This window comes from Chiloscyllium plagiosum, unplaced genomic scaffold (assembly GCF_037043375.1).
Source record: "Chiloscyllium plagiosum isolate Xiang-an unplaced genomic scaffold, Cpla_swu_hap1 HiC_scaffold_33, whole genome shotgun sequence".
NCBI lineage: Eukaryota > Metazoa > Chordata > Chondrichthyes > Orectolobiformes > Hemiscylliidae > Chiloscyllium > Chiloscyllium plagiosum.
This window is the reverse complement of record NW_028270171.1, coordinates 10884615-10911053: the sequence shown is the minus strand read 5'-3', so window position 1 is coordinate 10911053 and position 26439 is coordinate 10884615. Positions and strand designations below refer to the sequence as shown.

At 42.9% G+C, this 26439-nt stretch overlaps 1 protein-coding gene across 1 annotated transcript in view; it reads left to right on the top strand.

Moving 5' to 3' along the window:
* Positions 1–9712: 9712 nt before the first annotated feature.
* LOC122542194 (E3 SUMO-protein ligase ZBED1-like) overlaps positions 9713–26439 on the top strand; it is a 33947-nt gene continuing 17220 nt past the window's right edge. The window contains exons 1-2 of the mRNA XM_043679646.2: positions 9713–9775; positions 25686–25758. Coding sequence (XP_043535581.2) covers positions 25710–25758 — 49 coding nt within the window. The 5' untranslated portion in view covers positions 9713–9775; positions 25686–25709. The remainder of the gene's footprint in view (positions 9776–25685; positions 25759–26439) is intronic.

The following is a 26439-nucleotide window of genomic DNA, read 5'->3' as shown; positions in this document are numbered from 1 at the left end:
TGCAGACATTTCTGCCTGTGCCTCTGACTAGAGAGTCCTTTTCACAATCGATCATTGGAACCTCATTACATTAGAGCCAGGCTGGGTACCAGAAACCTGGCTCTCTGTGCTACATTCCCCTCAGAGCCCACCACCCTGTACGTTTTCCAAAACAGCATATTTGTTTAAGATGGGGGTACTCAAAGGAGACTCCTGCACTACCTGCCTTCCTCTCCTATCTTTCCTGGAGGTAACCTGTCTACCTGAGTGTACATGCGGTTTTTCTTTTTTCTTTCTTTCCTGCCATCCATCACACCCCCAGCTCCTGTAAATTCCTCATTGCCTGTAACTGCCACTCCAACTGATCCATGCGATTCAATACGATTTGCAATCAAACACACTTCCCGCAGACATAATCATCAATAACATGGAAACTTTCCCTATTCTTCCACATACACCAGGAAGAGCACATTGCTCTTCTAAAGGTCATCTTTGCACCCTAACAATCTACAGACACAGAAAATAGCACAGTCTTACTGCTCCAGGCTAACTTAGTGTCTATGTTTTATATTTTAACTCTGATTTTCTCTAAACAGATGTTGCCAGACCTGCTGAGTTTCTCCAGCACCCTGTTTAGGTTTTGTTTTAATTCATTCACGGGATGTAGGCCTCACTGGCCTACCCAGCATTTATTGCCCATCTCTAAATGCCCAGAGGCAATTAAGAGTCAACCGCTGTGGGTCTGAAGTCACACATAGGCCAGAACAGATAAGGACCGCAGTCTCTTTCCCTAAAGGACATTAGTTAACAAGATGGGTTTATTCCCCAACAATTGACAAAGGCTTCCTGGTCATCATTAGACAGTTAATTCCAGAATTTTGTAATTGAATTCAAATTCCGCTATCTGTTATGACAGGATTTGAACCCAGGTCCCCAGAACATTATCCATATCTCTGGATTCGTAGTCCAGTGATATCACTAGGCCATCATCTTCCCTTAGAGCATGCTTTATGGACTGAATAGACTTCTTTTTTGCTTCGTGTTTTCTTGCCATTTTCAGGGATTTTTCCCAGTCTCTGGGGATCCATTCATCTTCACTGATTGTCCATTGATTCAACGATGACATCTACTCAGGGTCATAAGCTTACTCTGGTAGAGGCCTGCATGTGGCTTGCTTTAACCTGGGGACCTTGGGGCATCATCATAGTCTTCTCAATCTTGATGGGTTTGGAAATCACAGTGACTGGACCCACCTTGCTGCCACAATCTACAACCAACATCTTTTTTTATTTCCCTTATTTTTGGACTGTGGACTAAAATGAAAGGAAGATACTGCTTTAAACCAAGGAGAGTGTAATGAAATGGCTGCATTTTTAAACATCCTGTTTGGAATAGAATCCCTACAGAGTGGAAGCAGGCCATTTGGTCTTTCAGGCCCACCCAGATCCACTGAAGAGCATCCAACCCAAACCCACCCCCTACTGTGTCCCTGCATTCCACCTAGCCTACACATTCCTGGACACTATGGGTAATTTAACATGGCCAATCCATCTAACCTGCACACCTGTAAACAGTGGGAAGAAGCCGGAGCACCCGGAGGAAACCCACGCAGACACAGGGAGAATGAGCAAACTCCACACAGACAATCACCTGAGTATGGAATTGAAACCGGGTCCCGAGCGCTGTGAGGCAGTAGTGTTAACCACTGAGCCACCGTGCTGTTGTTCACTGCAGCACATTGTATGTTTCAGAGAATGATGTATTTTTCCTGGTCTAGTGAAAGCAGAAACCAACACCGTGGGTTCTGTACTAAAGGCAAATTGCTTGGCAACACCATTCTGATTGGCTTCTGACCAATTGACCATAGCTTGTGGGGAACAGTGCAACAAAGAACCACTGAGCCTACAAAGAGAAAGCTTAAAATAATCCCCCTTGTGTGGAGATACTTGAAAGTCTCAAGAAGAACAAGCTGCTTTCCACTCCCCTTTCACTGCAAATCCCATCGAAGGAGGAATATTCACCTTTACAGATAGTGAAAGGGCAAATTTGCAGCCAGCAAATGAAAGACAGCATTAGTGTGTAAAGGTTAAAGAGACAGAACAGTTAAAAGAACAAGTTCCAGATATTTTTCCATATTGTGGAAAGATCAAAATAATAGCTGAACAAAAAAAAAATTCCCAATGGGTCTGAAGCAGACTTTTGAGAAACTGAAATGTTACTCAAGGATGTCATTGAGTTATACAGCAAGGAACAGAGCCTACGGTCCGACCGGTCCACGCTGACCATATTCCCAAACTAAACTAGTCTCATCTGCCTATACCTGGCTCATATCCCTCCAAACCTTTCCTATTCATGTACTTATCCAAATGTCTTTTAAATGTTGTAACTGTACCTGCACCCACCATTTCCTTTGGAAGTTCATTCCACACATGAGCCACTCTCTGTGTAAAAAGGTTGCTCCTGGTGTCCATTTTAAATCTTTCTTCTCTAATCTTAAAAATATGCTCCCTAGACTTGAAATCTCCCATCCTCAGGGGGAGAAAAAACCTTTGCTATTCATCTTATGTATGTCTCTCATGATCTTATAGACCGCAATATGGTCACCCCTCAACCTCTTATACTCTGGTTAAAAAAAAGTCACAGCCTTTCCAGTCTATTTTTATATCTCAAAACCCTCAATTTCTGGCAAATCTTTACTGAACCCTCTCCAATTTAATAACATCCTTCCTAGAACATGGCAACTACAACTGTACACAGTACTCCAGAAGAGACCTCACCAACATCTTGTACAACCTTATCATGACATCCCAACTCCTATACTCAAAGGTCTGAGCAATGAAGGCAATCGTGTTGAATGCCTGCTAAACCAATCCTGTCTACCTGTGACGCAAATTTCAAAGAATTAAGTACCTAAACTCTCGTTCTACGTTCTACGACATTGTAGGAGTGTACCATTGCATGAATTAAGTTATGAAGTAGTCAGATTTTTAATGATATTTACAACTTGCAAAATCTAAATGGAAAGGTATTTCGAAGATGAAATCTACCCAACATTTTTAATGAGCAGCTAGTAATCTGGCTGGTTGGTTGTCTGCACATTATAGAAACCACTCCATTTTCATTCCATTTGTCACAACAGAGTGAAAAGTTGAATGGATCTATTGTGACTGAGCCATCAATCTGTTCAACCAGCTGAAAATCTTTGCCCTTCATATAGATTTGTGATGACTATCTCCTAATCACATCAAAGCTGACATATTAAATTTAACATTTTCTGATAGTTTGGATGTGGGTATTACAAAGGAAGTACTTGGCATGTCTTCATTAATTGAGGCTCAGAAAGTAAATCCTGTATTAAATAAGTTAGCTAAGGCTGGACATACTGAACCTGAGGCTGAAGGAGCTCTAGATTGCTATTACTTTAAACAGACAGGAGTGTTCCCTCCCAGTCGGAGAACACTTCCAAGGTCCGGGACATTTGACTTTGGACCTTCAGGTGACCATTGTCCAAGGCGGATTTTGGGACAGGCAACAACGCAAAGTAGCCGAGTAGAGGCTGATTGCCAACTTCGGTACCCATGGGGATGGCCTCAACCAGGAACTTGGGTTCATGTCACACTACAGGTGACCCCACTATATATATATACACACACACACACCTACAGACCCTCTCTCATACACAAACTCTCTCATACGCTCACACGTATACTCCCACACTCTCACACACTCCCTCTCACAGACTTATACCCTTTTACACTCACACACATACACACACTGTCTCACAGACACTCAAAGCTCACCACGCCGCCCCCCCCACCCCCCCACCATCCCCGCACACACACATCCACTTGCAATTCTGCAAATACAAATTCACCCCACAAACCTATATGTATGTGTGTGCATGAATCCATATAAGATTCTATAAATCCCTTCCTTAGATTAGAATCAGTCTGAACAGTAGGGCACAGACAGCCTCACATCTTCAATGTATTATCTGGGCCAACATGGCACCTATTATTAAAGTTCACTTCAGAATGTAACTTTAAGAAAGTTCTGGGATTTACTATGAAAGAACTGAAACCACATGTCCATTCTAAAAGAGGAGAGACTCAACAAACAATCCAGGTCTTTTTCAATATATCATTTCAGTTACATCACACCATAAACTTTTGCTATAAATTCTGTGTCTTACGATCTTTTACTCCACAACCACCTGATGAAGGAGCAGTGCTCCGAAAGCTAGTGCTTCCAAATAAACCTATTGGACTATAACCTAGTGTTATGTGATATTTAACATTAAAAATGGAGTTCTCATGAGGAAGTGAATGGCTGATTGTTCACTGGGTAGTGGTGTCGCCCAGGTAACATAAGCAGATGTTGCAAGCAGCTCATGAGATTCCTATGGCAGAAAACCTCAAACGTCAATAGAATCAGTATTTTATCTGGCCCGGACTTCATAAAGAAGTAGGACAATTCTGTAACATTTACCACTCCCCCGACACATACTCAACATATGATTAAATATGATGTGGAGGTTGATTTCAAATAAATCTGTTGGACTATAACCTGGTGTCGTGCGACTTCTGACTTTATGATTCAACAAAATTAAAATAAAGAACTGCTGGAAATCTGACACAAAAACAAAATTGCTGGAGAAACTCAGCAGTCTCCTATGTTCATAAAGCAGAGTTAACTTTCCAAGTCCAGTAACTCTTCTTCAGAACTGTATGCAATTAAACCAGCTTCTTTAATACCCCTGCCAGTTTTTGCAGAACTGTTCAGTTGAGTGTTAGTAGATTGTTCAGGATTATTATCTAAAATTGAAGCAGGACACCAGTATATCCTTGCAAATATGGATGTGAAAATTCCATCTCCAGAAGCTATTCCTTGAAGAACAGTTACCCCTAAGGTAATACTGGAAACATTATCTCAATTTTTTAACTTGCTATGGACTCCCAATTTAAATACAATCTGATTATGATTCTAACGTAATAGCTAGTTTACCAAGATGCAATCAACAGTTTGGCTATCAACTGAAGGCAGCCACATATTATCAGCAAATACAGGGAGCTATGAGAGTTACCATCAGACACTAAAAGCCACAATTAAAGCATATTGTCCCAAAAGGTTTGAGGCAAAGACTTAGATTTCTTATTGTTTGCTACCAGCGATTCCCCAAATGATTCTATTGGATTTAGTCCCTTTGAATTAATCTATGGCCTTTATATCAAAAGGTCCACTCAAACTGATTAAGGAAATATTCTTAAATCAGAAAGATGAATCCTCAATGTTGGACTATGTATTCATGCTTGTGAGAAACAAAGCTCACTTACTTCAATAATTTCAGTCTGAGACAAGATCTGAATCAGTAGTGTCATTTATTTTACACTTGCAAGTGGGTGTGATGTCCACAAGGCAGGGACAAAACACACTGAGTTCAACAAATATTCGATATTTATATAATTTGGTTCCTTCATATTTTTTTCTTATTTCATTGCTCCCTCCGTTTACATTCTCCACTTCCCTAAGACTGGTCCCACCACTCCTGCTTATCTCTTGTCTTATCCGGCCTTGTCTGTGACAAAATGCTTATTTATGGCCTCACAAGGCCGTTTGACCTCAACCCACTGCAGGTCATTGTTAGGCATATTCTTTCTTCATCAGTATCTACTCTTTCCATCTGGGCTTCTCCCGAAGCCACTCTGATCCCTATGACCTCTTTAATTAGGGCTTGTTCCTGTATCTCTGTAAAAGTGGGACACAGATGTTTGTACAGGCGTATCTGGCCTAACTTCATCCCCTCACAACATCTTATCTATTTGCCCATAATATCTACCATTGTTTTGCAATCACGTTTCACGCTGGTATACAACTTTAGCTAATACAAAAACAATTATATATTTCCTCCACATAGTTTCCATTCTTGTTGACTCAGCTCTTGGCCAAAACAATTACACACTGATGTGAGTTCATTTACTTTGTATCAGAAATTATAATTGCAGAATTACAGAACTGCAGAAGAAACATTAATTTACCTATATCCCACAATGCTTTTAGAGAGAGAATCACTGGAGAATGTAAATTAATACAAAGGCTTCAAAAAACTTTCCAAGCAGAAATAAGAGAATGGGCAAACAAACATGATGCAATTAGGAAAATACATGTGGGAGATGAAGTGTTGGTATTATTGACTTTCGTGAAAGTGAGGACTGCAGATACTGGAGGTCAGAGTCGAGAGGGTGGTGCTGGAAAAGCACAGCAGATCAGGCAGCATCTGAGGAGCAGAAGAATCGACGTTTCAGGATTGTCTAAACAAGGTAACAAAATTCAGTGGTGCATACAAGGTGGTTGGAAATTGATACTCCTGATTGTAGAAGAAGAAGAACTCATTTGGCCACATAAACATGTCATAACAATATCATTACAGGGAAGATGACAAGAGGAGCAAGTGTGTCAGGTGGTAAGGGTAGTTACAGAGATGTCAAGTAGAGGTAGAAAGAGATGTAATTCCACTTGGTGAACCTCTCACAATTTATCAATATACAAATACTAGGACAGTTATAAACTGCATTTTCAACTTAGAGGAAGGGCAATAGGAAAAGCTAATAAGATCTGCTTAGGAAGTATCAGGTAATCTGCAAAGGCACATCTGGATTTACAATGTTTGCAAGAAATAACATGGATTTAGGTGACCCTACCAATAAAACAACATCCTTAATGGTGGAATCCAGAGAACAAGCTCAGGTGGAAATAGAGTTTCAATACCTGTTGGAGTACCATTTGACTGAACCTATCCAAAGCAGCTGGGCTTCACTGGAGTGCTAGTTCCTAGCTGGATGGATCAATTAAATTTTAGAGGGACTACAGAAAAGTAAATGCTGTCACAAAGAGATTCCTATTCAATTCCTTGATTAGAAGGTTGTATTGACAAGGTTGGAAGTGCTAAATTTCTTTCTAAAATTGATCTATTGAAGGGTAACTAGCAAGTGCTGTTAACATCAAGGACTAAGGAGAGCTGACTTTGTCACACCAAATATCAATGTCAACTCATGCCATTCAAGTTTTAAAATGCCCTAGCTACACTCCAAAGACTTATGAATCAGGTTGTAGCTGAAGTGCCTAACTGTATACTTATTTAGACAATATTGTAATTTACAGAAACACAAGGGAAGGTTTGTAAAACAATTAGAGAACACGTGTAAACAATTGCAGTTAGCTAGCTGAGTGATAAATCTAACTAAGAGTGAATTTGCAAAAGCAGGTATAATTTACCTAAGACACATTATAGAACAAGGGCAAATGTTTCTAAGAAAGCAAAAAAGAAGGCTCTGATAGAATTCCCATTCCTAAAACTAAATGGGAAATCATGGCACTTTTAGGAATATGTGGGTTTTATAGGAAATGTGTGTCTAATGTGTTTCAGCACAATAGCTGCACCACTAACACATTTGTTACCGAGTTTAAATCACACAATGCCAGGTTATAGTCCAACAGGTTTATTTCGCACTACCAGCTTTTGGAGCTTTGCTCCTTCGTCAGGCAGCACCTGGTGTTGTGTAACTTTTTTTAAACTTTATCCACCCCAGTCCAACACTGGCACTTCCACATCATGCCTACCATTTCTTATAAAAACAGATATAAGTGGAGAGGTCAATAGAATGCCAAGCAGCCTCTAATTGAAAAACCAATCTGTCTCTGGAAAAAACTACCCTGAACACAAACCTATCATGGGTACTACCAACACTTCATTGGCAGTACAGCCCTTTCATATTTCAGGAGATTGTGAAAAGCACTTTATAAATGCCAGTCTTTCAATTAAAAACAAACTTGACACATTTCATTGTTGTAGGGTCAGATGAAATTTGGCATGGAATCATATTGGGAGTTATGAGGAAAGATGTCTAAAAGTTTTGTCAAAGGGGTAGATTTTAATGTCTCAAAGTTGGTGAGAGATACAGCATGTAGGGTTTTAAAAGGCTCTAGCGGTGCAGTTGTAACATCCTACCTAGAATGTCCAGGTTCAAACCTCAACTGCTCCAGAGGTGTCAAAACAGATCTGAACAGGTTGACTCAATGTATCTAATGTGTTTAGGAAGGAAATTCCAGTGCTGAGGCAGGGATAAGGGTGCCAACTGTGATTAAATCTATTGCTGGAAGTTTCATCACATGACTTGCCCCTAGATCCAGCCATTAGCCAACCACACATTCATCTTTGTCAAAAGCAAATATTGCTGGTGAAACTCAGCAGGTCTGACATCTGTAGGATGAAAGCACAGTTTATATTTTGAGTTCAGGTGACTTTTTTTTATCAGAACTCGCTTTCCTCCCACAGATGCTGCCAGCATCTGTTGAGTTTTGCCAGAAATTTGTTTCAAATCTCTGGCATTTGCAGCTGTGTTACATCTGTCCTTGTGTCACACTGCCTTCTAACATGAACTAGCCAGCAATGAGATTCATCACATAATTGGATGATGCTTGATTGTCATCCAAGCAGTCTATTTTCAGTGTTGTTTAATATTATGTGATGATAAAGGTTCAGATAAAATGACAGCATAATTCTTTTTGATTGTGACATTTCTACAGGATTTGTGCACAGTAGCATCCTGCGGAAATTGATGTTCAGTTCCAGGCCAATGCTGGAGGGCTGCATCATTTTGGAGCTCTAATTGTTAAAGAGGAGAGCAAGAGGCCTAAATCAGAGGAAGGCAGAGCTTTCACTTTTTAAAATTCATTCATTGGCTGTGTTCATCACTGCTTGGACCAGCATTTATTGCTCATTCCTAGTTGCTCTTGAGAAGCTAGTGGTGAGTTGTATTCTTGAATCAGTGCAGTCCATCTACTATAAATATACCCTTAGTGCCATTAGGAAGGTGTTCCAGGATTTTAACCCAGCAACAGTGAAGGAATGGCATTATGTTTGAGTCAGGATGGAGTGGTTTGGAGGGGAACCTACAGGTGAACTTCCAGGTGCGGTGTTCCCACGTATCTGTTGCCCTTGACCTTCTAGACGGCAGTGGCAGTGGATTTGGAAGGTGCTGTCCAAGGAACCGTGGCAAATTTCTGAAGTGCATCTTGTTGATGGAATACACAGCTGCCGTTGGGTGAGGATTTAGGAGGGAATGAATATTTATGGACATGGTGCCAATTAAGCAGGCCTGCTTTCTCCGGGCGGTGTCCAACGTCTTGAGTGCTGTTGGAGATGCACTTGTCCAGGCCAATGGGGAATGTTCTATCACCGTCCTGATTCTGGAGCAGGGAATTGGATGTGGAGGAAGGCTGTGTAAGAGTGGGGAGCCATGCAGTTGCATCCTGCAATGCAATGGAGGTGAAAGGGTGGGACCTTTCATTGAAAAGTGGAGGAAGGATCAATTCTTTATCTCCTGTTGCTGAGGCTGATGAGGTTGAGTGGGTTGGGAAGACTTGGATGAATTCACTAATTTCCAGTGTCTCCAATCGATTCCCGTCTCGCGTTCCGGTGGTCCCGCCCCCTCCGATTGGCGGCGGCTTTGGCCAATCGGCGGTGGCGGCTGGGAAGAGCTTGCGTTACGATTGGTCCTGGCTATGTCAATCAGCGCAAGGTGGGCGAGACCGTATGCGATTGGCGGGTAGCCGCATCAATCGGTAGGAGGCGGCCAATGGGGGCGGCGAAACCAAAGAAGGCGGGGCGGGTATCGACTTGTGGAGAAAAAAAACCCGATTAGCGAGAGAGAAAAAATTAAAAAATGATTTCAATCGGAGACACTTTAAACCGAGAGACCAGCGATTCTCCATCTGCCCCTCCTTAACGATATATCAGGTAATATAGTCGCCGATACCAATCCGATTAGAATCGGTTTTCCTACCGATTATTAGCGATTATTACAACCTGGTCACGGCGGGGAATGATGGAGGGGCGATTAATCGGTAATTACCCGACTAATCGATATCCGCTCGATATGGGGCAGTAATTGAGGTCAGGAATCGGACCGATTTTTTTTCACTAGAGAATCGGCGCAGCCCCCTCCCCTACGGTGACGGGAGAACTAATCGATTTGTTCCGATTATTTGTCGATAACCGCATCGGGTTGGAGTGTTTAAAGACCAATATAAATATAAAATTCGTTGTCGGACCGGGACTTTCGCCTTTTGTATGTCTTAGAAACGGCTCGGTTTGAGAATAATCGATACTGTGGGGGAGGGGGGAGGAAGGCGTGAGAAAACTATAAAATAGGGAGGGACAGGTTACACTTTCCTCTAGTTCTGAGAGACTGAGCTGTGAAATGAAAATAAAATATGTAAATTTATTTTGAATTAAAATATTTAATTATGAGACTGCGCTATTTCTGGGGCCATAATCCAGCAACATCGGTTTATTCAAGATTCGATTAATTGCCCGGAGATTGGCAAACGATAGCAGCAATTTAAAGGGTTCAGGTGAGATTTGAACCATCCATCTTGTTCTCCCCTCCAACCCCCTTCTCCCTCCCTCCCCAGTCACCATCTCCCCCTATTCCCTTCCCTTCCCTTCCCTCCCTCCCCATTCTGTGTCCTCCTGCTGTCCCCCGTGCCCTCTGTCTCCACTCTCTTTTGATTTGATGTTTCTCCCTCTTGGTCACCCTCTGCTTACATTACTTTGGGGGCGGCACGGTGGCTCAGTGGTTAGCACTACTACCACACAGCACCAAGAACCTAGGTTCGATTCCAGCCTCGAGTGACTGCCACTATGTGGGGAGTTTGCACATTCTCTCTGTGTCTGTGTGGGTTTCCTCTGGGTACTCTGGTTTCCTCCCACAATCCAAAGATGTGCAGATCAGTGAATTGGCTTTGCTAAATTACCTGTCGAGTTAGGTGCACTTGTCAGGAGTAAATATAGGATAAGGTAGGGCAATGGATGTTGGTGGGTTACTCTTCAGAGCGTTGGTGTGGACTGGTTGGGCCGAAGGGCCTGTTTCCATACTGTATGGAATCTAATCTGATTACTATTGTCACATGTACCGAAGTACAATGAAAAGTATTGCTTTGTGTGCCATCCAGACAAATCATACCTTATATAAGTACGTCAAGGCTGTCTATCTTCTTCCTGTATTCTGTCTCGTTATTGTTTGAGATCTGACCCACTGCGGTGATGTCGCCCCGTATCCTCTCTCCTGACCCTTCCCCATCCCCTCTCTTCCGTCCCTTCACCCTAGCCGTTCTTTCCTTTTCCCTCCCCCACCGCCCTCTCCTTTCTCCCATTTTCTCCCCGTCCATCCCAACACCTTGACCTTTCAGATTCAACTTAAATGAACTCTCTTTGTCATGCAATATAAATTGTTGCTTCCTTTAAAATTTTCCGAGGTTCCTAGGTTCCAACCTAGTTTACTGCATCAGGTGCTTCCGATGTGGTCTTCTCTACATCGGGGAGACCAAACGTAAACTCAGGGAACGGTTCACTGAACATCTCAGTTGGGCCCGCAGGAGCCAACCGGACCTCCCAGTCACTGCCCATTTTAGTTCACCTTCCCACTCCCTTTCCTACATGACCATCCTTGGCCTCCTCCATTGCCACAATGAACAAAACTGCAAATTGGAGGAAAAACACCTCATCTTCCGCCTGGGCAGCCTCCAGAACACAGGACTCAACGTTGAGTTATTCAATATCAAATAACCTCCTTCCCCATCTCCTCCCAGTCACCTACCTCCCATTGACCAACCAGGTCATACCTTCTGCCTGTCTTCACCTATCCCCACTTCACCACTCTGCCCCCACCACCTCATTTTTCTGAAGCTTCCCCTGTACCTACCCCCAGTCCTAAAGAAGGGTGACACCCAAAACATCGTCTTTTCCACCTACTGATGCTACTTGGCTTGCTGTGTTCTTCTAGCCTCCTGCCTGTCTCCTTTTAAAATTTTGGCATTCTTGCATCTGTCCTCATGTGTGCAAGGCAGAAGCTTTGACAGCATTTATTCAAGAATATTTAAGTTCATTCTGACCAGTTGACTATAAGTTGATGACATGTATGTCAGAGGCACATGTTAGGCGCAAAACCTTTCAAGAGAACTGAGCGTTGCATCATATATAAAGTATTGTTGACCTAGAGGACATATCATCAAGAAATTAACAAAAATTATGATCCCAGCCAATGTTCCCTCTAAGATGTTAAGCCATTTGGCGGTTCCGTGCACACTGGTTGGCCGTGCCAACACACTGACTTATGGCTTCAAAAGCTGCTGAATTCACAGATGTTGGAAGTCCATGTGGCAACAGGTAAACTTAGGAGGGCCATCAATCCCAGCAGACGGTATTACCAGACAATGCGGATCCTAGAATGAAATCTGGCCTGAAAGATCATTTTAAAATTTCCTTTAATACAATGGTCATTCGTATGAGGTTGCAGAATTTCTTCAACACAACAGAAGCTTATTACACAAAAGATGAAGTAAAACATCAAACAGATCAAATTGTTTAAATATAGAATACAGTTAGAGAAGTCGTAAATCACCCTGCAAAATGAAGATTTAACCTATTGCCTATCATGTTCCAGCAATTCAAATCCAAAGAAATTATACGTCCAAAGCAATTATTAAGTATGCTTAATTGATTCTCCCCAGTTTCTGTCCTGTGAACTGTGTAGTCTTTTTACATAAATATTCAATGAATTGAGAACTTAGACTTTCTCAGCTTCTAATAATGTTTACTACACATTTTGTAAACCACTTTAGTATAAACAACTTTCCATTAAATTACAAATGAGTCCGTTCTCCCTGATATTTAGAGTCATAGAGATGTACGGAACAGAAACAGATCCTTCGATCCAACTCGTCCATGCCGACCAGATATCCCATTTGCCAGCAGCCAGCCCATATCGCTCTAAACCCTTCCTATTCATGTACCCATCTAGATGCCTTTTAAATGTTTATAATTGTACCAGCCTCCACCACTTCCTCTGGCAGCTCATGCCATACACACAACATCCTCTGCATGATAACGTTACCCCTTAGGTCCCTTTTATATCTTTCCCCTCTCACCTTAAATCTATGCCTCTAGTTTTAGACCCAATCCACCCCTGGGAAAAGACCTTGTCTATTTACCCTATCCATGCCACTTATGATTTTATAAACCTCTGTAAGGTTGCCCCTCAGCTTCTGACGCTGCAGGGAAAATAGCCCCAACCTATTCAGCCTCTCCCTTGGCAACATCCTTGTAAATATTTTCTGAACCCTTTCAAGTTTCACAACATCTTTCGTATAGCAGGGAGACCAGAATTGCATGCAGTATTCCAAAAGTGACCTAACCAATGTCCTGTACAGCTGCAACATGACCTCCCAACTCGTATACTCAGTGCACTGATCAATAAAGGCGAACATGCCACATACCTTCTTTGCTATCCTATTTAACTGTGACTCCACTTTCAAGGAACTATGAACCAACACTCCAAGGTCTCTTTGTTCAGCAACATTCTCCAGGACCTTACCATTAAGTATTTAAATCCTGCCCTGATTTGCCTTACCAAAATGCAGCACCTCCCATCTAAGTTAAACTCCATCTGCCACTCCTTGGCTATTGGCCCATCTGATTAAGATCCCATTGTACTCTGAGGTAATCTTCTTTGCTGTCCACTATACCTCCAATTTTGGTGTCATCTGCAAACTTACTAACCATACCTCCTATGTTCACATCCAAATCATACTGGATTAGGTCACCATTCTGCAAGAACTTCTGGGTAATCCAAGATGGAGGACAGGAAAAATTTCTGGCTGTAACAGCTGCTCCTTTTTTGAGGTATTTTAGGTGCTGGAGGTGATTTCCTCGAATTCCGGGAGCAACAATTACTGTTTCGTATGCTGTTGCATTGTTTTGGAACTTCGGAAAAAAAAGTCAAAACAACAGCAGTTTTAAAAGTGAATAGAACAGACAAAGGAAGCACATGGTGAAGACATGCAGGAGAGAGAGAGAGAGAGAGAACACCTGCACAGTTACTGCTTTTGCTGTTTTGAATTCATGTATCGCTGGACATCGGAGTGCGTCTGGGAAAATTAACAAACAGTGAAATTCACAACTAATCTTGGAGGAACCTGTTTGGGCAAAGTTCACAGCACAGAATCACATAAGTTAGTCATTGTTTTAAGTGTGTCCAACAGAAAGGCTACAGTAGTGATTAGAGTGGGTTCTTTCTTGATTATATGTTTTCGGAGATATGTCTCTTGATTAAACTTAAAATATAAGCCATAACCATTAATTTAACCTGGGGCAGTGTTTTGTAGAAGAATAAGATGGTGTTATTTTCTGGGTCTGTAGATTGTGAAGGAGCAAAAATGGCCTTTAGTACAGTGATATGTACTTCTTGTCAGATGTGGGAGTTTAAAGAGAATTTAAGGGTTACTGCGGATTATATCTGCCATAAATGCTGTTGGATGTGAATATTATCAGATCGAATGGATCGGTTGGAGAGACAGTTAGAAGCAATGAGGAATTTGCAACAGCAACAGTATGTAATGGATGGCAGTTATAGGAAGGGGGGAAAGTCTCAGATACAATCACATAGATGGGTTATCTCCAGGAAAGGTAAGAGAAGTAGGCAGTTAGTGCGGGAGTCTTTTGTGGATGAACCATTTCAAACAGATATGCTGTTTTGGAAAATGTAGGGGGTGATGGATTCTCAGGGGAACGTAGCACGAAGAGCCAAGTTTCTGGTATTGAGACTGGCTCTAATGCAACGAGGGGTACGTCGGCTTCCAAGAGATCAATTGTGTTAGGGGATTCTGTAGTCCGAGGTACAGACAGACGTTTCTGTGGCCAGCAGTAAAAGAGCAGAATGGTGTGTTGCTTCCCTGGTGCCAGGATCAAGGATATCTCAGAGAGGGTGCAGAATGTTCTCATGGGGGAGAGGGGCCAGCAGGAGATCATTGTCCACATTGGAACCAACGGCATTGGAAGGGAAAAGGTTGAGGTTCTGAAGGGAGATTACAGAAAGTTAGGCAGAAATTCAAAAAGGAGGTCCTCAAGAGTAGTAATATCTGGATTACTCCCAGTGCTATGAGCTAGTGAGGGCAGGAATAGGAGGATAGAGCAGATAAATGCATGGCTGAGGAGCTGGTGTATGGGAGAAGAATTCACTTTTTGGATCATTGGAATTTCTTTTGGGGTAGAAGTGACCTGTACAAGAAGGAGGGATTGCACCTAAGGGGACTAATATACAGGCAGGGAAATTTGCTAGAGCTGCTGAGGACGTTTTAAACTAGTAAGGTGGGGGGGGGGGGGGGGGGAGGAGAGGAGGGGAGAGGATAAGGTAGGACCCAAGGAGATAGTGAGGAAAGAGTTCAGTAGATCAGTCTGAGACTCGTACATTTGAGAACAGAAGCGAGTCAAACAGTGAGGGCAAGCAGGGACAAGGTAGGACTAATAAATTAAACTGCATTTATTTCAATGCAAGGGGCCTAACAGGCAAGGCAGATGAACTCCAGTATAGTCAAGAGGGAAATCGGGAGGGCAAAAAGGGGACATGAGATAGCTTTGGCAAATAGAATTAAGGAGAATCCAAAGGGTTTTTACAAATACATTAAGGACAAAAGGGTAATTAGGGAGAGAATAGGGCCCCTCAAAGATCAGCAAGGCGGCCTTTGTGTGGAGCCACAGAAAATGGGGGAGATACTAAATGAGTATTTTGCATCAGTATTTACTGTGGAAAAGGATATGGAAGATATAGACTGTAGGGAAATAGATGGTGACATCTTTCAAAATGTCCAGATTACAGAGGAGGAAGTGCTGGATGTCTTGAAACGGGTAAAGGTGGATAAATCCCCAGGATCTGATCAGGTGTACCCGAGAACTCTGTTGGATGCTAGAGAAGTGATTGCTGGGCCTCTTGCTGAGATATTTGTATCATTGATAGTCACAGGTAAGGTGCCGGAAGACTGGAGTTTGGCAAACGTGGTGCCACTGTTTAAGAAGGGTGGTAAGGACAAGCCAGGGAACTAGAGACCGGTGAGCCTGATGTCGGTGGTGGGCAAGTTGTTGGAGGGAATCCTGAGGGACAGGATGTACATGTATTTGGAAAGGCATGGACTGATTAGGGATAGTCAACATGGCTTTGTGCGTGGGAAATCATGTCTCACAAACTTGAGTTTTTTGAAGAAGTAACAAAGAGGATTGATGAGAGCAGAGCGGTAGATGTGATCTATATGGACTTCAGTAAGGCGTTCAACAAGGTTCCTCATGGGAGATTGATTAGCAAGGTTAGATCTCACGGAACACAGGGAGAACTAGCCATTTGGATACAGAACTGGCTCAAAGGTAGAAGACAGCGGGTGGTGATGGAGTGTTGTTTTTCACACTGGAGGCCTGTGACCAGTGGAGTGCCACAAGGATCGGTGTTGGGTCCTCTACTGTTTGTCATTTACAGAAGTGATTTGGATGCGAGCATAAGAGGTACAGTGGACAGCGAAGAGGGTTACCTCAGATTACAACAGGATCTTGACCAGATGGGCCAATGGGCTGAGAAGTGGCAGATGGAGCTTAAATCAGATAAATGCGAGGTGCTGCATTTTGGGAAAGCAAATCTGAACAGGACTTATACTCTTAATGGTAAGGGAGTGTTGTTGAACAAAGAGACCTTGGAGTTCAGATTCATAGCTCCTTGAAAGTGGAGTCGCAGGTAGATAGGATAGTGAAGAAGACGTTTGGTATGCTTTCCTTTATTGGTCAGAGTATTGAGTACAGGAGTCGGGAGGTCATGTTGCGGCTGTACAGGACATTGGTTAGGCCACTGTTGGAATATTGCATGCAATTCTGGTCTCCTTCATAGCGGATGGATGTTGTGAAACTTGAAAGGGTTCAGAAAAGATTTATAAGGATGTTGCCAGGGTTGGTGGATTTGAGCTACAGGGAGAGGCTGAACAGGCTGGGGCTGTTTTCCCTGGAGTGTTGGAGGCTGAGGGGTAACCTTATAGAGGTTTACAAAATTATGAGGGGCATGGATAAGGTAAATAGGCAAAGTCTTTTCCCTGGGGTTGGGGAGTCCAGAACTAGAGGGCATAGATTTAGGATGAGAGGGGAAAGATATAAAAGAGACCTAAGGGGTAATGTTTTCACACAGAGGATGGTACAGGTATGGAATGAGCTGCCAGAGGAAGTGGTGGAGGCTGGTACATTTGCAACATTTAAGAGGCATTTGGATGGGTATATGAATAGGAAGGGTTTGGAGGGATATAGGCCGGGTGGTGGCAGGGAGGACTGGATTGCATTGGGATATCTGGTCGGGTTGGACCAAAGGGTCTGTTTCCATGCTGTACATCTCTATGACTCTATAACTGTCCAACCTCAGATATCTTGAGGGGTTTTAAAATAGTGGCATATGAGTACTGGTTAAAATCCAAACTCTCAAAATTATATTTTATATTACATCACTTACAGAGGCTGAGGGTCCAGCTCCAGTGAGCCCTTCCAGATTTAGAAGGGCATTGGGAAATGAGCAAGCTAATGGTTTACATCCGACAATGCCACGGATCAAGTGTCAGCATCATGTAATGTAGAGTTTATGCAGCATTATGTTAAAAAATCTGCAGCACGGTGCATGGATGGCCGGATAATGGAGGTAGAGATGTAGGTAATGTAGAGCTAGGGATGTGTTAAGCATAAGGCAACATAGATAATGCATCTTCATTTATGTTGATAATGGAGAGAAGGGGTTAGCTGTCATACCCCATGGTACAGAGTGTGTCTTTGAAGTTACATGTTGATTGGAAAGAAGAGAAATCTATACACACCAAAGTATAATGTGGATGGTAGATAGAAGAATCCTTCTGCATGGAAGAATTTCTCAGCATGCAGAATCTCTGAGGCAACCTGGCAACATTGTATGGTGGCACATAGTCAATCTAGTGTGGGATGTAGGCCCCTTGCAGGAAGCAGATATAGCAGCTATTCTAGACTAGTGGTCAGGAGAGTTTGGACCCATTCTTTCTATGACTAAGACCCCCGTGACTGCTGCTGTTAATGTGGTGACTTCTAAGATACAGAACACCCTCGTTTAAATGCATCTGACATGTGGATCCTGTGTTGAGAGGGTGGTGCTGGAAAAGCACAAGGGGTCAGGCAGCACCCGAGGAGCAGGAGAATTGACGTTTCAATTCAATAAGCCCTTCACCAGGAAGTGGATGTGGATCCCTATGTCGATTTGTCTCCTGTGCAGCTGCAGTCAATGGGCAGCGTAGGAGTGTGTCAAATTCTGTTCTGTGGTATCGTGACATGCAACCTTTATGAAGAATCCATGAAGTGAAGGGTTGGTAATCAGACGGTGCAGATATACTGAACTCAGCAAGATAGCCATTGCCAAGATGGGGAGGAGTTTTACTTTACAGAGTGAGTTATGACTTCGGATGTGCTGTTAGTGAAAGGATGTCAGAAGCAGATTCTATAGAAACTTTCGAAAGGCCATTTAATAATTGTTGAAGGGTGACATTTGCAAGGCTGTGGGGCGAGCACGTGTATGGTTTGAATAGCCTCATTCTGTGTATTGTCATGCTATGGACTTCTGTCAGACTGCATTCTGAATTGAGCCTTCGTGCCAAATCCTGTTCTGCATGTACTATTTTATGTTGTGTTCTTTCACCTCCCCATGCCAGTAAATAGCTGGGGGCTAGGGGTTCGCAGCAACTCAATGCCATGCCATTTTGAAACAGGGCCAGGGCAGGCCACTACAGACTCTATACTCAACATTCCCCTCACAACAAGCACATCATGTCTGTTGCCTGTAAACGTTTGAATGCATAGCAACAATTTACTAAAGTCACTCATTTGTGCCTTCCAGCCCTGGCATCTTACATTGAAAAATGCAAGTGAATTAAGAGAACCACCACCTCCCAATCACGTACAATCCCGGCAGGGAGACATTTTTTAAAAAGTCTTTTGTGAGATGTGGATGTCATTATCTGGGCCAGATTTATTTTCTATCCCTGATTGCCCTTGGGAAGGTGATTGTGAGCTGCCTTCTTAAACCACGGTAGTGCACAGTGTGCAGGTGCCCACTGTTAGCCTGAGGCAATCCAGCATGGACTCCTGGCCTCGAGGTGAGGCCCAGCGCAGACTCGTGGCTTTAGAAAGATTGTAAAGAGTCATAGAGATGCATAGCAGAGAAACAGACCTTTTGGTCTAACTCATCCATGCTGACCAGATATCCCAACCTAACCTAGTCTCATTTGCCAGTACTTGGACCTATATCCCTCTAAACCCTTACTATTCATGTACCCAACCAGATGCCTTTTAAATGTTGCAATTGTGCCAGCCTCCATTACTTATCTGGCAGCTCATTCCATACATGCACAACCCTCTGCATGAAAAGGTTTTCCCTTAGTTCCCTTTTAAATCTTTCCCCTCTAACCCTAAACCTATGCCGTCTAGTTCTGGGCTTCCCCACTCCAGGGAAAAGATTTTCTCTATTTATCCTAACCATGCCCCTCATGATTTTATAAATCTCTGTAATGTCACCCCTCAGTCTCCAATGCTCCAGGAAAACAGCCCCAGCCTATTCAACCTCTCCCACTGAACATTTAACTTTATTTTTTCAATTTTCTAATTTAGACCTAAAATTTTGTAGCTAGGTAACTTTGTACATTAGGTGGCAGTGGAAATGGTGACATTGTACACTTTTCGCTGTACTCCTTTATCGCTGTGCTTGAGTACATGTGACAATAAACCTAAATTTAATTCTTAAATCAGGATTTTGACCCAGCGATGGTGAAGGAACAAATGATATATGTTAAGATAGTCTTAGTTTAGGAGGGAAAAACGAGGTAAAAACAATGACTGCAGATGCTGGAAACCAGATTCTGGATCAGTGGTGCTGGAAGAGCACAGCAATTAGGACAGGCAATATCGACGTTTCGGGCAAAAGCCCTTCATCAGGAATAAAGGCAGAGAGCCTGAAGCGTGGAGAGATAAGCTAAAGGAGGGTGGGGGTGGGGGTGGGGATAGAGTAGCATAGAGTACAATGGGTGAGTGGGGGAGGAGATGAAGGTGATAGGTCAGGGAGGAGAGGGTGGAGTGGATAGGTAGAAAAGGAGCCGGGCAGGTCGGACAAGTCCGGACAAGTCAAGGGGACAGTGTTATTGGAGGTTAGAAACTAGGATGAGGTGGGGGAAGGGGAAATGAGGAAGCTGTTGAAGTCCATATTGATGCCCTGGGGTTGAAGTGTTCCGAGGCGGAAGATGAGGCGTTCTTCTTCCATGCATCTGGTGGTGAGGGAGCGGCGGTGGAGGAGGCCCAGCACCTCCATATCCTCGACAGAGTGGGAGGGGGAGTTGAAATGTTGGGCCACGGGGCGATTTGGTTGATTGGTGCGGGTGTCTCGGAGATGTTCCCTAAAGCGCTCTGCTAGGAGGCGCCCAGTCTCTCCAATGTAGAGGAGACCGCATCGGGAGCAACGGATACAATAAATGATATTAGTGGATTTGCAGGTAAAACTTTGGATGTGGATGGCTCCTTTAGGGCCTTGGATGGAGGTGACGGAGGAGGTATGGGCACAGGTTTTACAGTTCCTGCGGTGGCAGGGGAAAGTGCCAGGATGGGAGGGTGAGTCGTAGGGGGGCGTGGACCTGACCAGGTAGTCACGGAGGGAACGGTCTTTGCGGAAGGCGGTTTAGGAGGGAGCATGCAGGAGGTGGGTGTTCTCACACATCTGCTGCTCTTGTCTTTCTAGATGTTTGAGGTCACGGGTTTGGTTTCCTTGATGAGAGACAAGCTCGCTGCACTCTTCTGCCCCTTGTTTCTGTGTGTTCCTTAGCTATCATTGGATCAGTACCTTGTAATTCCCTAACACCACTGAGAGCACCATCATCACATGGACTGCAGACGTTTAAGAAGTAGATCCACTACCACCTTGGCCAAGTAGAAGGAATGGCCGATTATTGTGACATTATATAGAAACATAGGAATCTGAGTAGGCCATTCTGTCCGTCGAGTCTGCCCTGACACTCAATACCTTCCTGGTTGATGGAACATATCAATGCTTTTTATTCGTTCTGTCTCCATAACTCTGCACACTGTTGGTAATCAGAAATCTACCAATCTCTAGCTTTGACATACAGAAAAACTGAACTTCCATAGCCCTCTGTGGTAGAGAATTCCATTCTTGTCATTCTTTGATACTCTAGAAAATACAATTTCCTGGAGACATCAAAACCTGTCTATTCCAGCCTGAAAATTATTCAGTGATGGAACGTCCACACGCCTCTGTAATAGAGAATTCTATAGATTCTCAATGCTTTGAGTCATAGTTGTGGAGTCAATACAGCATGGAAACAGACCCTTCGGACCAAGCAGTCTATGCCAAACATGATCCCAAACTAAACTAGTCCCATCTGCCTGCTACTGGTTGATATCCTTCCAAACCTGTCCTATTCAATGTATCAATCAAAATGTCTTTTAACATAATTGTACCCAACATCCACCACTTTCTCAGGAAGTTTATTCCACACACGAATCACTCCCCAGGTAAAAAAAAAATTACCTCATGTCTCTCCTCTCACCTTAAAAATGTGCTCCCTCGTCTTGAAATGCCCCATCCTAGTGAAAGTGAAGACATTCCTCTGTACGTTAATCCTACATGATAGACCCCTGATCCTAAGAGTACACCCCCTTGTTTTAGATTCCTCAACTTGTGGAAACAATCTCTCAATGTTTACCCTATTAAGTCCCTTCAGAATGTTGTGTTTTTAAATGAGATCACTCTCATTCTTCTAAACACCAGAGAATGCCGCCCCAATTTATTCACTATCTCACCATCTCACCATCAGACAATTCTGTTATGTAGGGACTGATTAGTGAAGGAAATTCTGAAGCTAAGGAGGGATGAGGTGATTGTGGCATTTGAGAACAAAGGAGAATTTTTAAAATGAAGGCATTCTTTGACCTGGAGCCAGCGTTGGTCAGGCTGAGAGGGCAATGGAAGTCATCACAAGTTAAGAGACTGTCAGCACAACTTTGGATGAAAGACAATTATGGAGTAAAACTGGGAAGCACAAAAAAGAGCTGAAACTTGTTTCCCTAAGGCTGTGAATGGGAGGGGACAATTAACATTTTGAAGTCTGGGAATACCAGATTTTCACAAAAACATAAGTTGCTGGAAAAGCTCAGTAGGTCTGGCAGCATCTGTGAAGAGAAATCTGAGTTAACGTTTTGGATCTGGTGACCCTTCCTCAGAAGGGTCTAGTAATTTCAGGCGGTGGTCTAAGCATTGATGTTGATTTTATTATCACGTGTACTCAAGTATAGGAGTACAGTGAAAAGTGAAAAGTTGCCACTCAAGGTGCCATCTTAGGTATAAGTACTAGGTACAGTATCTTAAGACCAAGGTAGAAAGAAAGAATGAGTTAAAAGTTAAACACTGCAGTTATTATAGTACAGTCATATGCCAGGTGACTCACTCACTGCTTAACACTTTGAACATATCAGCGTACAAATTAGGAGTAGCTCTGGGTTATGTGGCCCCTGTAGCCTGCTCCTCCATTGAATAAAATCAGACCTGATTTAATTCCAGCCTCAGACCGACTTTCCCACCTAATTTGGATACTCTTTGAACCCCTTGCTGATCAAGAAATTATCTAGCCCTACCTTAAAAATGTTCAGTGACCTCTCCTCCACTTTGGTCTGAGGGAAAGCTGCCTAAACTCACGGCCTGTGTCAGGAAAAATAACATTGATACATGGTGAGATATTCCCATTAGTGATGTTGATGGTCTGCAACATGAACTGCCTCTATCTCTTGTGGCAGCATCATTACAGGAAAAAGCTATTCAGTTCTTTGAGCCTGTTTCATCTTCAAATAAAGGTTTCCATCATCTTTAGAGGCAGAGAGTTCCAAAGATTCATAACCCTTTGTGGATTAAATTTTGTTTTTAACTCTGTGTTAAATCTTGAGAAGATTTGTAGCTCAGGTTGAGATTCTGCATGTAGGTTTGCTCGCTGAGCTGGAAGTTCATTTCCAGATGTTTGCTAGGTAAACATACTGGGTAACATCTTTAGTCGCCTGGAGGCGCACTGAAGATGTTAACCAAGTATGGTGATGAAACATCTGGAAGTGAACCTTCCAGTTTAGCGAGCAAATCTGCATCTGTCTTAAATGGATGACCTCTTATTTTGAAACAGTGACCACTAGTTCTCAATTCTCCCACAACAGCAAACATTCTTTTATACATCCATCCTGCTTAGATCCTTCAGGATCTTGAATATTATAATCAAATTGCTTCTTAACTCTTCTAAACTCCAGCTGATGTAACCGTAGCCTGTCCAGTCTTACCTCAGCCCATTTCAGGCATTAATTTGGCAGATCTTACCTCAACACTTCCAACATACTTGCATCCTTCCTTACATAAGCTGATCAATACTTTACACAGCACTGTGGTCTCTGAGGCATAGAACTGAAGCATACCTTGTCTATTTTTATCTTCAGTTCCTCTTGCAATAAGCAATGATATTGTATTAGATTTCTTGCATATCTGGCAGGAAGAGGGCATCAGGTAATGTCAAGCATAGGTTTTAAAAATGCAGATTGTCAGACACTAAGGGAAGAATGAGTGGGTGCGAGTGGAGATGATTGTCTATCTTGAATATGGCAGAATGACTTACCTTCAGGTGTGATTGCAGTCTCTTAATGCTCATACAGCAGCTTAAAGTGACTTCTGCACTGATTTGTGTATCTTCTGTAAAACTGTATCTTCTTATTTCTCTGTAATTTTTCTTGTGGACCGAGATGGAGAAAGGACTGTTTTAGAGTAAAGGGCTGAAGAAGAAATTTCTGCACTTTGACAAAGCAAGTGACTAAAACTCATTGTGAGTTGTGTTTGCACTGCTGTTTTGTTCAAGCAGTGGGGAGGCTGTTTGTAGACAGATTGACACTAGTGGGTAAGATTTCCCAATCAACACAGAAAATTGTCATAATAAATCATTGCTTGATAGTACAGAACTTGTCAATTGCTGAAAAGAAAAGACATGTTGTCAATGCCCTTTGTCTTATCCTCGTCAGGCCAAATGTGGGAATACTAAATCTCAAAGAGAGTAACAGTTTATATTTTGTGGGAAAGGATGGTTACTGTTTTGACGAGTCAAAAATCGGTCAAGGCATTGTTATGAACAATGTCCTATTCTGACCAGTGCTTGAGTTTCATTTGAAAAAGGAATAATGCCTGAACGTGTATCCTTTGCCTGCAGAATACAGTCCCCTCTATATAAATATATGCAGCAGCTTTTTATTGTTATTCTGAAATGCTGCTTCATTATTAGAATAAGGTTTTTTCTGATCCACGAGAAGGTTGATCTTGTACAGTGCACCATCTTGCTTCAGATTGATGAGAGGAATGTACCTTTCAGGCTCAAAATGATGGTTACTTACCAAGATTTATAGTTGCAGGTGTTCTTGAGAGTATGCAGAGGAGATTTGCCAGGATAGGAGACTTTAGCTACAAGGTTAGGTTGGAGAAGCCAGGGACATCCATATCTCATGGATGAATTTAAAAAAGAAAAATAAATTCTTCTTCAAGCAAAGAAGGTTGGGAGGTTTGATACAGGTGTACAAGATTCATTACGTTTAGACAAGATATACAAACAAAACCTGTTTGCATTTACACACATTTGAAGTGGACAAGAGAGATGCACTGGGGAAGAACCAGCTGTGAACGGTTTTGGGCTCTTACAGAGCCATAGAGTTGTGCAGCACAGAAACAGACCCTTCGGTCCAACTCGTCCATATCTAAGGAGGGATATACTGGCATTGGAGGCAGCTCAGAGAAGGTTCACTATGCTAATATCAGTTATGGTCGGATTGTCTTACGAGGAGAGGTTGAATAGATTGGGCCTGTACTCACTGAATGATAAAAGAATGAGAGGAGACTTATTGAAACATACAAGATTCTTAGCAGACTTGAATGGGTAGATGTGGCAAGATTGTTTTCCCCTTGTGGGAGAGTCTAGAACCAGACGGCTTAATTTCAGAATAAGGGACCACATATTTAAGATGTGGATGAGGAGGAATTTCTCCTTTCAGAGGGTTGTGAGACTGTGGAACTTTTTTACCACAGAGGGCTGTTGAGGCTGGTATTCAAAGCTGAGATAAACAGATTTTTAATCAGTAAGGAAGGAAAGAGTTATGGGGAAAAGGCAGGAGAGTGGAGTTAAGGATTGTCAGACCAGCCATGATGTCATTGAATGGCAGAGCAAACTCAGTGAACTGAATATCCAGTTCTCTTCATGCATCTTATTAGGAAGAGCATTTTTGCACAGCAAGTGGGAATGGCCTGGAGCTCACAGCCTAAGAGAGAATAAAGGGGAGGTGGCAAATAATTTCAAAAATATTCAGTGGGCTTTAGAGGGAAGTATACTTACAGGGCTGCGATGGATGCCGTAATATTTCTTTGATTCTGTAAGAGCTGGACAGTATCTTTATAATAAAACAGGTTAGTTTTCCCATAACCTGCTTAGCCTGCTACTTGAAGCAGTGAGAGACCAATTTCAAATTAAACAAACTCCCAACTAATTAAAAATATTCTTGCAGTCTCTCTCCCGGTACCACCCACTCTGAATGCATTCACACTAGCCCCATACTTCAGTGTGCTGCCACACTGAATTCCATGTGCTTGCATATCAAATCGTCTGCCTACTCGTTACATTCTCACACCAATCCACTGCTCTGTCCTTACACCATGAGTTAATGGCTGGTGTGCTAAGCAGTCCTGTCATGCTGTTCTCTTGTGTTTCAGCCAGTGGACGCGCATTAGAGGGAGATGCAGGTCGCTGAAGAGGCATGTGCTCAGCTGGAGGACGAGCTGCTGTGTAAGTCAGTGCCATTTCTGTATGAGATAAACTGCCCCCCCCCACCACTCGCGCACGTCCCCAATCAGGCACACAGAGTGCCACGGACACACATTACCCCACCCACACCTCACCAGGGGTTGAACCATGTTAGAGTTTGCTGACAGCTTCCCAGACTGACTGTGGAAACTGCTTCATTGGTTTTGCAAAGCTAAGGGAATGGATAGCATTTTAAGTTAGAGTGGAGCCTCCACTATCCTTCCTGAGTTTATTGCAGGATGTTCACAAAATTGAGTCACGTTTAAGTTAATAAGAGCAGAGAGCGCTGGAGAAATCCAGCAGATCTGCCAGCATCTCTTAGAGTCAGAGAGGTCTATAGAATGGGAAAAAATCCCTTCGGCCCATCGAGTCTGCACCAGCCCAAAAAAAACACTTAACTATTCTAAACCCATTTTTTAGCATTTGGCCGATAACCTTGTATGCCCTGGCATGGCAAGTGCACATCGAAATACCACTTAAATGTTCTGATGGTTTCTCCCTCTACTAGCCTTAGAGGTGGTGAGTTCCAGATTCCCACCACAAGCTGGGGAAACTTTTTTTTTCTCCTCACATCCCCTCTAAACTTCCTGCCACTTGCTTAAATCTGTGCCCCCTTGTAATTGATCCTTCCACCAAGGGGAAACGTTTCTTCTGTCTGCCTTG